Raw genomic sequence first — 12412 nt, 5'->3', positions numbered from 1 at the left:
GGAACACGCCCGAGATAACGGTCATCACGGAGGTGGGACGGTCGGATCAGCTCGCATGCAGGAGCAAGTGGGATAGTAGCCTGTAAGGGATTGCGATGTTGTGGGGAGGCCTTCATCTAGCAGTGGATAGATGAAAGTTTACAATAATTAATTCATTATTTGAAACTTTTAAGCAGCATGTACTTTCATGACTGGATACGAACTTCAACCTGAAGACATAAACGTATCTGATCAACTTCCCATCAGTTCGAAGATATATGCAGAATGGTTGAAACTACTCTTGCTTTCTGTTTCAGTGTAACTAATAATAATTTAGTGAATGTGATATGTGCACCATTATTATAGCGCAAGGCTAGACATAGCCTGACACATAGTATGCAGGAGTGTTACTTTAGGGGGCGTTGTAGCGATGTGTAATCATAATTGAGAAATATTGAAGTTAAATGATTTAGAATGACATCAGGGGATTTTAACATTGGCTGTAAAGCATACTCTGCCTATTTTATAGTTAATACACCCGCAGTAATAACCAAGGCAGTCCAACAGATAAAAAAATGTACTTCTGCAACAAGCAGTGAACGCACTATCGCCAGGTCCCGTCACTGCCATAATTGTGCATCGTCGGTCTTTTCATCTGTGTGCCAGGCCAACAACAACGCGGCCGTATGCCTGCTCTACATGGGGAAGCTGAAGGAGTCGCTGCGACAGCTGGAGGAGCTCATTCAGAAGGAGCCTCAGCGCTACCTCCATGAGAGCGTGCTCTTCAACCTGTCCACCATGTACGAGCTCGAATCGTCACGCAGCACGGCCAAAAAGCAAGGCCTGCTCGCAACTGTGGCCCCACACAGCGGGGACAGCTTCGGTGTGCAGTGCCTCAAAATGCTGTGATGATTTTGTGGAAGTGTGCTTCTGCAGACATTTGTAGATCCACAGCTCGATGAGGGCCTCGCCACGTCGTGCGGGTCATGGGGGTTATTAGACCGCGCTTGACCGTGCCGGAGAGCGTGCGAGTTTGTACTCGTCGGGGAGCACCCGTGGGAGCATAGAAGTACAGTGCAATGGATTTTCCTGTCCTTTATTCCACTACTCGCTACAGACCTACAGCCTTATGACAGCTCCTTTGTGTGTGGTGGTCGCCCATCCCAGCCCTATCGAGACTCAAGCCTGCTTTGCTTCTGTGATGATGAGATCGGGTGCATCATGTGAAATGTGTATAGGAATTTTCACGGTCTGTTACGTTGGAAATTATATCACAAAAAAACTGCACGCCACTGTAATTTATACCAATTCACTGCTAATGTAGGAATAAAATACTTAGACCTGTAGCAGTGTTATTTTGTTTCAGCCTGTGAACAAAGGACACTGCAACATTTTTTTCCTTCATGGCTTTTACACAAAGATATGAAGTTTGCTGTATTCCTAAATGTATAAAATAAATTAGCAGACCAAATGTCTCATTGGGGTATCTTTCCCTCCGCATACACCAGAGGTGTGGACTCGAGTCATGTGACTTGGACTCGAGTCAGACTCGAGTCATGAATTTGATGACTTGCGACTCGACTTGGACTTGCATAACAATGACTTTGTCCCACCTATGAGATGTGGACTCGAGTCATGTGACTTGGACTCGAGTCAGACTCGAGTCATGAATTTGATGACTTGCGACTCGACTTGGACTTGCATAACAATGACTTTGTCCCACCTCTGGCATACACAATAAAAGTAGTGCAATTACATACCCGTCTGGTATGGGTAACCCAATCAAGGACGAGAGCTGCTCAGGTCTACGAGGAACTCAAGCCTCTGGCGCCCTGGAAAGACGCTACTTCGTTGAAGACGAGAATTCACGTTTTGGATTCCTAAAATACGAACATTATTTGGTAAGAGAAAAACAAACTCATTGAATGCCCCTTCATCAATTAATTGTTATTGGTCTTTATGGTTGTGGCCATCATAATTCCACCAAGGTCGATTAACTGAGTAGCCACATTTGCGAAGTCAACAGTAATAGGGTTTTTTTTCTGGCAACAAAACTGAAACCTTTTTACAAGGATTCATGTGTGCATTAACCACAATACTTGCAGTCAAAATGCAAAAAAAAACATACTATGATAATATATGCATTGTCCTTGAAACTGATTGGTCCACACCAAGGGACGGCTTTCTTTTGAGCCTCATCTCAATTAGTGCTCGACCAGAGGACGCTCAAAGACAATGCATTATCAAAGTAATGAGGGCTCGGGGTGAGCATCTACATCATTAGACATCCTTTGCCAGTACTTTGATAGTGCATTGTCTTTGAGCTGTACGCCTTTTGGCGTCCTCTGGTCGAGCACCAATTGGTCGAGGCTCAAAAGAAAGCCGTCCCTTGGTGTGGACCAAGCAGTTTCAAGGACTGCATATATTATCATAGTATGTTTTTTGTTTCCATTTTTACTGCAAGTATTGTGGTTAATGCAGACATGAATCCTTGTAAAAAGGTTTCAGTTTTGTTGCCAGAAAAAATGGAAAAAACCCTATTATTATATTTAGGTACTGGCAAAGGAGGTCTAATGATGAAGTCAGCAGTAGTTGCGATATGGATGTCAGGACCCCCTGCCTGCCACGGGAATGTGGAATTCCCACTTGGCTCGGGGCTGCCAAAGGACATGGATGGACCCAGGCGTGGGGTGTCGATCCTTCCTCGCTTAAACCACGCCCCCCTCACTTAGGTCACGCCTCACTTAGGCCGCACCCCTCGCTGAGGCCACTTCCCCTGACTGCTGCCGCGCTCCCCCGGTGCAGAGTGGCGGGGTCTATGGTGGTAGCAGCGCTGAGGCCGCTGCCGCTGCGTCTCCTCTCAACTGAAAGGCGGACACTGAGTGACTGCGCCGCTTCGCCCTACTTCACCGCTGGTTGCTGAAGGCGGGGAGCAAGCAACTGCGGTACAACCGTGGACTGCGCTCCACCCTCGGTTTTTGGTAACGCTCCGTGCCATCGGCAACAACGTGTGGCGTCGAAGCAAAACGCATGTCATGGACGACGTTTCGGACAACGGCCCTTCTTCGTAGCACATGAATAGAGATGCCAGAGCGATTGGATAATAAGAGCTGGAGACTGCACTTTACACCATGGGGGCTTAATGAGAATTACTTTTGTTTTAATTTCTATAAAAAAAGCGCCATTATTAATAGGCAGAGGTGTGGACTCGAGTCATGTGACTTGGACTCGAGTCAGACTCGAGTCATGAATTTGATGACTTGCGACTCGACTTGGACTTGCATAACAATGACTTTGTCCCACCTCTGAGATGTGGACTCGAGTCATGTGACTTGGACTCGAGTCAGACTCGAGTCATGAATTTGATGACTTGCGACTCGACTTGGACTTGCATAACAATGACTTTGTCCCACCTCTGTTAATAGGTGCTCGCTAACAGCCCTGGCCCCAACAGTCTCAGGTCCCCTGGGGGAATCCACGTTTCTCACGTGAGGGCATCAGTGTACACCTAGCCTGGCACAAGCGTCGTGGAGGTTCGTGCACGTGCAGCCCTGCTGGACGAGGGCCTCCCCACAGCCCTTGAGAGTCGTGGGGGGTTATTTGACCATATTTCACCACGCTGGTCAAGTGAAAGCTTTTAAGTTGAGGTTGTGTTCAACGGGGTGAGAGCTCAATATGAGGTAAACAAAGCAGCTGCGACCAGGCGTGGTCAGTGCGGGTTGGTGAAGGCAAGGGGGGGCGGGGGGGCAGCAATATGTTCTTCAGGTCAGCTGCTGGCCACGGCCAGAGCGCTTCAGGAGGCCGAGTTCGCGCAGAGCGACTGGCTTGCTATCCTGTTTGTATCGTCACAATCACTCCTTTGGCTTGTTCACTTTACATTCATGAAGGAGACGTGCACCTCGACATATTCATGCTCCGAGGCAGTTGATGCTTGCCACCAGTGTCTTCAAGGAGGAATGTTAATGCCAGGCGGTGGGATGTGGGAGCAAACAAGTACAGTACAACAATTGATGCTGCTTTGCCCTGTGCTCCCCACCACGTCACCCCACAGCTGCATGTGACGACAGCTGGTGTGTGGTGGTCACCCTTCGCCGCTGTGCAGGACTGCTTCGCTTCCCACAACTGAAGTGAGTACTCTGAGCCAGCGGCGTCACTTGGGGGGTGCGGACCGCACTGGGTGACACCATCAGAGGGGGTGACACCGAAATGGCTGTAACAAGTTTTGTGCGGTGTTTAAGCACAATTTTTTTTAAATTAGAATATCACTAGTTAATTATAACAACAAAAACGCTTTTAGTAATCCCAGCTTACATGTAAAATATACATACAAGGCTAAAACTCTATGCTAATTTCTTTTTTAACCTTCTAATGCGCTCCGGTCAGAGCTGTCATTATTACCCAATTACGATGACGCTTCGAGTCACGTGGTTTCGTCTGCACGCGCTACGAGCATGCGCTGTTGTGTTCGTCGCTGCTCGTGTTTTTATAGTCGCCGACTTTGTCAATTTTCTGGTGTTTTAGCTGCAATATGGTGGTCATGAGTATTTGTGAACCAGTGACGTGCGGTGAGGTCAATGGCTGGGGAGGCATTGGCTAGTGTCAGAGCCAGATTCACACACTGAGGGGGCATGTTAGGCACGTCCCCCTCAGTGAGGCAGATGTGATAGCTGCCTCCCCTGGTGCTTTTTCATTGCATTCTAGATTTTAAGCTTTCGTGACTGCAAGGATTCATACTCTTAGGTTTTTTCGGTAAAGTCACGTAGGTAAAAATAAATATAAAAAATAAAAATAAAAACAAATAATAATAGAAATAAAATAATAAATCACGACGCTTTGGAGGCAACACAAGTCTCCGTCATCAGGTGGGACCGTCACAGCTAAATTTACTGTATCAAGTGATACAGTAAATTTAGTTTGATACAGTAAAGCTTTATAAAGTAAATTTAGCTGTGACGGTCCCACCTGATGACGGAGACTTGTGTTGCCTCCGAAGCGTCGTGATTTATTATTTTATTTCTATTATTTTTTTTTTCCTACGTGACTTTTTCATTGCAGTTTCATGACGAGACCAGCGAGCCTAAATATCTTTATACACATACGTGAAATAAGTTACCTGGAGTATGGAAGGCGAGGACATGAAATGAAGGGATCTACAAACATTACATTGGTGACATACTGAGATAGTAACAGGCACGCGCTTATTGCCCGCGCTCCATCCAGTTACTGAGGGGTTGCGCAATTAGAGGGGATGTGACGGTACCACCTGAAGACGGAAGTTGTGTTGCCTCCGAAACGTCGTGATTTTTATTTTATTTTACTTTTTAATGTTTTACCTACGTGACTTTACCGAAAAAACCTAAGAATTAGAGGGGAGGCTGAGCTCGTCGCTGCCTCACCGTTCATGTCTTCCTGTATTTGCAGCGGAGCTCCGCAAATTTGGCGATTTTGACTATAAAAATGATTGGAATCGTACAGAAATGACATTAAAACACAAATCAGTGGAAAAATCTTAATATTGATTTGATTCTTTTTTTTTCCTTTTCGTGACAGTTATTTTCCTTGGAGTATGACAGGTGAGGCTCTGCCTCCCCTGCCTCCCCTGACGGCACGTCCCTGTTGTGAACCTATATCAACAACTTTTTTGAGAATTACATAGTAATTAAAGGAAATATTGTAATTTTAAGGTATAATTAAAAATGTTCTAGTTGTTTATGTCACTACTATTGCCATTACATTCAGTGATATACGGGAATTACAATTTACGAGTAACTGTACAAAAAACATTACTAAGGATTCTGTATGATCTCGTACGGGTAGCGGACCATGAGGGGTGACACCACGAGTTACCGCACTCGGTGACACCAACCCTAGTGACGCCACTGCCCTTAGCCACACGTTTCGGGCACTAGAGGGAATTATTTTTGACCTGTCAGTAATCGCACTGCATTTCCAATTTTTGCGTGCGAGGTGTGGGTTTGTATCGCCCTACCAAAGTTCTGTGGAAGTCCTAATCGACCCTCAGGTCAAAGCTATCCTGCCCCACAGCATCTGACAAGGTCCAAGGTAAATAAGCAGACTAATCCTACTCCCCATATCTGTCCCTCCGCGTAAAAAAATAAATGTTGAACCAATGTTAATTAATTATGCATTCATAAAGACACGTGGCTGATGGGATGTATAACAAGACACTAAGTTTATATAGATAAGGGAAGGTAGCTTATTGTGTACTTCAGAAATTTACGAGGGTCAATATACATTCATGGTTTAAAAAAAATTGTCTTTACCATTGAAGGTGATCTCATCACTTCCAAATCCATCTCTGCTGTACCTCAGTTCCACGAAAGGTGAAAAGATGATGCACAGCCCTTATTTTGGGTCTGCGAAGAGACATGAGACTCGCTCTGCCGCGGGAGTTTCAGCAAAAGTTCAAGCCTCGAGTGGGAGTGTGCTTCACAGTCCACGTCCTCAAGACTCCCCAGTGGATGGGAAGGCTGGAAAGCATCGCCAATCTCATGGTGACAACTCCTCACTGCATATTTTTTGCTCCTCATCCTCCTCTCTGCTTACAGTTATGGCCATGATGCTTATAACCAAGTCATCCGAAAGCTCATTATATCTCGGAAGCTAAGCTGCCAAGAGCCTGCAAAGCACTTGGGTGGGTTAATACCATGCACGTCCGGCTATTATCGACTACTGGGCTGCATGGTCATCATTTGGGATGTTCACATACAGCACTGTTTCTTCAATACACACCATGAGGGCTATTTGACCATACTTCACCATGCTGGTCAGTGCGGGTTGGAAGCATAGAAGTGCATTAGAGCAATTGCACTGCCCACAACATAGCCCCGCAAATTACAATGCTTGCTATGCATGGAGATTACCTATCCACGCACTATCCAGTCTCATGTAGAGATGCATGCTTGGAATTGCATTATGAGAACATACACAGGCTAATGACATCATTGACATTTTTTGCAAAAAACAAGTAAGCTTGGGCAGGACATAATTTGAGAATGGTGATTGGCCAATGATCATGAATAATAACATTGGCAGCCAAGGAATGGAATCTATTTGGGAAAATGCCCACAAACAAGGTGAAGCAATGAAATTCAGCTCTTGTACATGTGCTAAGTGGATTATTATATCGCAGGATCATGGGAGTTGGTAGCAACTTGGGGAAGCCTCCATCCAGCAATAGCTAATGACGATGTGTACATTCAAATTGAAAGCACAATTTGTATAATTTTTCTTGTGCAGGATGCGTTGCCGGTGGTGACATGGACAGTCAGCCCTTGGCAGGCATGAAGTGGGAGCGAAACAAAGTGAGATTGGATCCAGAGTTACTCTTATTGGCAGAGTCTGGGTCAGCGATTCACATCCGAGGAGATGGGCTGGCTTGTGACTACACCCGGGCCTTCAGAAGAGCTGAGGCCGACAGGTTCTTGGAGGAGTGTGAAAAACAGATTGAGTACATGGCAGGTACTGCTGTGGGTTTCTGAATAGGTTAATGCGTGTCTGTGGACTACAGACCTTATGTGATAGCTGAAACACTGAAAATATATTTCTTGCCATAATAATGTGAACATTTCCACTATAATATAGGTTTTCTGGGTTAGGTCATGTAAATATAAATATGTCGTTAGACCCGCCACCACCTGACACAGCCAATTAGTAAGATTTGTCACATAAACAGAACATGCCAATTCGTTACTAGTACAGTAGTAATTACAACCAGCATCATCAGGCGGACAGCCAGATTTATCCGCCTGATGATATTAGTTGTAATTACTGGCGAAACGTTGTACTCAGATTATAAATGTTGTGGATTTGCTCTCCAACACACTGGTGTGCTGTACTAATAACGAATTGGCATGTTCTGTTTACTTGATTAAACCTCATTAAATGGCATGTCGGGTGGTGGTGAGTTTAACGACACATTTATATTTATGTGATCTAACCCAAAATAAAACTATATTATGGATGATATTGGTCGCGAAAACCAAACATTTCCACTGTTGGCTCGATAACACAAATTCAGATGAGCACAGCCCCATGATTGTTTATGGACAGGGAGCCTTTGATTTTATTCCCAGCAGCACAGAAAGCACTCGATTAAATATGAATGAATCAGCCACTGGTGCAGCTACATAAGCACAGCAGATTATTTTCTTATGAATGCTTTTCAACTGAGGTAAAAAACTTTATACATTCGATCTTTCCGTCCGTTTATCCATTCATAACGGAATGCACTGTCACTCCTGAAGATGAACCACTATACACGATCCTGTAATATGCACGGGTCCGTGTGTAGATGAAAACAACATCCATGTGTGCATGGATGTGTCAATGAGACGTGTGTGTGTGTGTGTAGACGAGGACGCGCGGGTGCGTGTATTTGGAGCGTGGCACTCCCTCCCGCGTCAGCAATCCGCTTACGGGGACCCCGGAGTCACGTACCGCTACTCTGGGTCAACGCTTCTAGCCCGGCCCTGGTGCCCAGTGCTGGAGGAGATCCGAGAGCACATTGAGAGCCTCACTGAGCAACCCTACAACTTTGTTCTTGTCAACAGGTTTGCCGCAGTGTTAATTTTTTTATTTTAATCTAATTGATGACAGCCTGTGGAGTAAGGTCGATTCTTAGGCTGTGTATTTGTCGGTATGGCGTTGCGTCATATGACGTCCCATTTCCACCACTGCCGATAGCTCCATCGGTATAAAACTGGAATATACATTTTTGATGCTGTTATAATGTATTGTAAAGTATTCATATGAGCGGCGCTGATGCTGTCAGGTACCGTGATGGAAGAGACCACATGGGGGAACACCGCGACGATGAAAAGGACCTCGTCCGTGGCTCGGCCATTGCGTCCGTGTCGCTGGGCGCATGCAGGGACTTCTGCTTCCGACGTCGGCCGCGCGGAGGCAGGCGATCGGTGAACGCCAAACCACGGGAGAGCCGCGGCTGTTGTCGTGATGCGAGCAGAGGCAGTGAAAGCAGCACGGAGGATTTGTCATCATCTGGCACTTGGAGCAGTCGCACTGTTCGCAATGGTGGCAGTGATGATCAGGATACTGAGCAAATGTGTGAAACGAGCGATATGATCCATTCTAAGTTGCCCAAACTTGACAACCGGAGTGGCGCCTTTGAGAATGACTCTGTAACAAGCAAAATGCTTTCAACGTGTCAGTCATCTGCCAGCAAGTTGAAATGCACAAGTAAAAGATGTGCAAACGACATCGCCATCACCGTGTCAGGAGACAGGCTGGTGATGCTGCTGGAGCATGGCAGTGTCCTGGTAATGAAATGGCCGACAAACGAGGTGTGGTGTCATGCACTCCCTCCACGACGCAGAGATAAAAGCATACGCGTTAACCTCACATTTCGCCTCATCCACACAGGAGTGTGAAGACACATTACCAGGACACTGCCGTGTTTCCGTGGTATCGCTTTCACCGATATGTCAACAAAAATAATCACAATTATTAACCAAATAAAAATAATATAATATGCTTTTTACTTTTGGTTCTTTTGGTAAAGTTACGTAGAAAGAAAATAAATTAAATAATAGAATACGATGTTTCGATTGCAATACATGCAATCGTCATCAGGTACGAATGAATGAGAAAAACAAACCTAGTCAACTTAGAAATATAATGCAATACAACACAGACAGTCGGCTAACATAACAGTCAACACCCTACCTGGTTGATTATATTCTTCCAAAGATTGCTAAATTTGAGAGAGAGACAACACAGACACGAAGACACATAGACAGACATAAGCAGAGAGACAACACAGAGACACAGGGAGACACATACGCACAAAGAAACAACGCCTCTGTATCGAGGCCTTAGAGAGAGGGGGGGGGCGGAGAGAGGGGGGGTGGTAGAGAAATTAGCATGTCAATGAGAGATTTGGAGCTTTCGTGACTGCAAGAATTACTAGAGAGACAACACAGATAGAGAAAACAAACTTAATTAAACAAAATAAATCACGACGTTTCGATTGCAACACAAGCAATCATCAGGTGGAAAAACCGCAGACATTTTTTTTTGCTAAAGTGGGAGAGAGCTGCCGTGGTAAGAGGTTATATAGGTGTAATGCGTGTCTGACGAGGCACACTGGGATAGGAGGCACCACACTTTATTCACCTTAACAGTAACGGCTACAACAAGGCTACTAAAGACCCCAACGAGAGATTCTTCATACCTGGAGCCCTCACACCATTGGCTCCCGCTTCCCCCGGCGTGACCATACACCATCAGTTCCCCACACTGACTGTCCAACACTGAATATATATCTGGATGGCTTCCCCGAGCGTGGCCCCACCCTGCCTCCTGCCATGTCACTTCCCCTGACTCTCCCGATGGCACCCGAGCCAGCGTGCCAGGCCCCTCGAGTCCCCATCGGCAGGCAAGTGCAGGTAAGGGAGCGCGTCTCACAACAGTCACACCCCAGGGACGCCATTTTACTTCCCTACATAGGTAAGAAAGGGGGGAGGGGCAAGGGGGGAGAGAGAGGGGGGGGAGAGGGGAGCGATGCGTGGATGCTAGGAGAGGGACGTGAGGCTGGGGGGGGCTGGAAGTAGGAGGCCGAGAGGGCTGGGGATGCCGGGAGGACGTTAACGTGGAAAAATAGACTAGTACTCGGCAGATATGAAAGACAACCATAAAGCAGTTAGGGGTTTACCTGGTTAATAACATCCTTCCAATTATTGCTCAATTTGTATCCATCTTCTCGGTTGAAGTTATATCTGGATGGCTTCATGAACAAACCTTTGATAGTAGCCCGAAGGTTTGCAGAGTACCTTGGTCTCTGAAAAAAAAACAATATGCCAGCCCACAGCGTTATAACAATGGTCAGCCACGGCAGAGGTATTGGTTCTGCCGGGTTTCAGATCTGCCTTGTGTTCGCGGACACGGTCCGTGACATGTCGTTTCGTTTCCCCGATGTAACGGCTGCCACAGGTACAACTCAGTTTGTAAACTCCAGGATATTGCATGTCAGGAATGACATCCTTCACATATGGGATTAGATCACGGATTTTGTGTACTGTATTGAAACGGACCTGGATCTTGTGTTTGTTTAAGATTTTAGAAATCTTTTTGTTAACACCTATGTATGGTAACATGATGGTTTTGATTGGATTCTCAGGGGTTTCTCCATGGTTGGAGAAACAGCTTTGCGAATAATGCGGTCCGAGTACCCATTCATCTTGAGGGCCTGGTGTAGGTGTTCCAGTTCACTGGCTAGGTGGTGTTGGTCGTAAATGCAGTGGGCCCTACGGTTTAGTGTCTTGATAAGGGAATTCTGTGCCGGATGGTGGTGGGAATCAGGTTTCAGATAGGAATCTGTGTGGGTGAGATTTCCTGTAGACAGTGTCCCAACGAGCCGTCAGGTCTCTTCTCAAACAAACCATCCAGGAAAGGTAGCTTCCCATCCTCCACTTCCATGGTGAATTTGATGGATGGGTGTGTTGTGTTGTTAATGACAACGCGGAGGCAAATCTTCATGTAAGGGCTTGCGCCAGTTTATTTATAAGAGTTGAGATAATTTTCACCAGGGGTAGGTGCCCTACACTGGGTCCTTCTCCAGACTCCCCCTTCTCCAGACTCCCTTCAACCGCTCCCACAACGACCCCGTTTTTGTCACGGGGTCCCCCTTAAGTACCATGATGATACATGACATCATCGCACCGCCCAGCACGCATGATGTCACGTCCCCATACTACTCTACAGGTGTATGGAATTGATGTGGTTGAGAAATTGGTTCAAAGCTGGCAGGCCATGTGGCCAAATGACGAAAGTGTCATCTACATATCTCTTCCACAAGGAAGGACGTAGGGTGGATGTCTGGATGGCATCTTTTTCAAATTTCTCCATGAAAACATTCGCTATCACTAGTGATAAGGGGGAACCCATGCGGGTATCTTCATAGTGGTGCCCTGCTTGTTGGGCACCGACTTCCTTCGTAGGATGCCCGTTAAGATCCTTGTGGATCAGGGCTGTTTGGAACTGCTGGAGGGCCGGAAAATGCTTTTTTTGCCGTCACCACTGGGTCGTCCGTTACCATGCCTTGCCGTGCAGGCTATAATGAACGTCACGGTGGAGGTCTCACCTGGCGCACAAATGCTCATACCCTTACGTTTCCGGAAACCATTGGGGGAAGTTGACGCGTCGGTCAGAATTCTGCTGGCCCACGTCTAGCTCCGTGCAGACAATCGTCCGCGCCGGCCAGGCCCCGTTCTTACAAGTACTGAATGGGGGCCCGGTCGGCGTGCTGGTGCCAGCCGGTGCAGTCTTGGCTCACGCCACCACCGCATTTACGGACTGCGAGGAGAGTGGTCCACACGTTTTGGCCGTGGGGGCACGCCATGATGCTAATTTCGACGATCGGTGGATCGCCGAGCTGTGCAGGGAAAATTCGTCA

At 46.6% G+C, this 12412-nt stretch overlaps 2 protein-coding genes across 9 annotated transcripts in view; both read left to right on the top strand.

Moving 5' to 3' along the window:
- Positions 1 to 1450, top strand: part of TRAPPC12 (trafficking protein particle complex subunit 12) — a 35261-nt gene extending 33811 nt beyond the window's left edge. For all 4 annotated transcript variants that reach the window (XR_013586593.1, XM_078604215.1, XM_078604217.1 and 1 more), the window contains one exon: positions 646 to 1450. Coding sequence is in view for 3 of the 4 variants with exons in the window: in XM_078604215.1 (XP_078460341.1) it covers positions 646 to 888 (243 nt within the window). In the remaining variant the exon portion in view is untranslated. The remainder of the gene's footprint in view (positions 1 to 645) is intronic.
- Positions 1451 to 2751: 1301 nt separating this feature from the next.
- Positions 2752 to 9492, top strand: ALKBH2 (alkB homolog 2, alpha-ketoglutarate dependent dioxygenase). Of its 5 annotated transcripts, none has more exons than XM_078604219.1 (6): positions 2752 to 2960; positions 4031 to 4106; positions 6313 to 6494; positions 7240 to 7461; positions 8354 to 8552; positions 8774 to 9492. In XM_078604219.1, the coding sequence occupies exons 3-6, from the start codon at positions 6332 to 6334 to the stop codon at positions 9387 to 9389; spliced, it is 1200 nt and encodes a 399-aa protein (XP_078460345.1). In that variant the 5' UTR covers positions 2752 to 2960; positions 4031 to 4106; positions 6313 to 6331; the 3' UTR covers positions 9390 to 9492. The 5 variants fall into 5 exon arrangements, with proteins under 5 accessions (XP_078460345.1, XP_078460347.1, XP_078460349.1 ...); XM_078604221.1 differs by having other exon boundaries at positions 2761 to 2924; XM_078604223.1 differs by lacking the exon at positions 6313 to 6494 and adding an exon at positions 6549 to 6634 and having other exon boundaries at positions 2794 to 2924.
- The last annotated feature ends 2920 nt before the right edge of the window (positions 9493 to 12412 follow it).

Source organism: Lampetra planeri, chromosome 22 (assembly GCF_965212315.1).
Source record: "Lampetra planeri chromosome 22, kcLamPlan1.2.h2, whole genome shotgun sequence".
NCBI lineage: Eukaryota > Metazoa > Chordata > Hyperoartia > Petromyzontiformes > Petromyzontidae > Lampetra > Lampetra planeri.
Note: the sequence above shows the minus strand (reverse complement) of the source record. Positions and strands in the feature narration are given on the sequence as shown.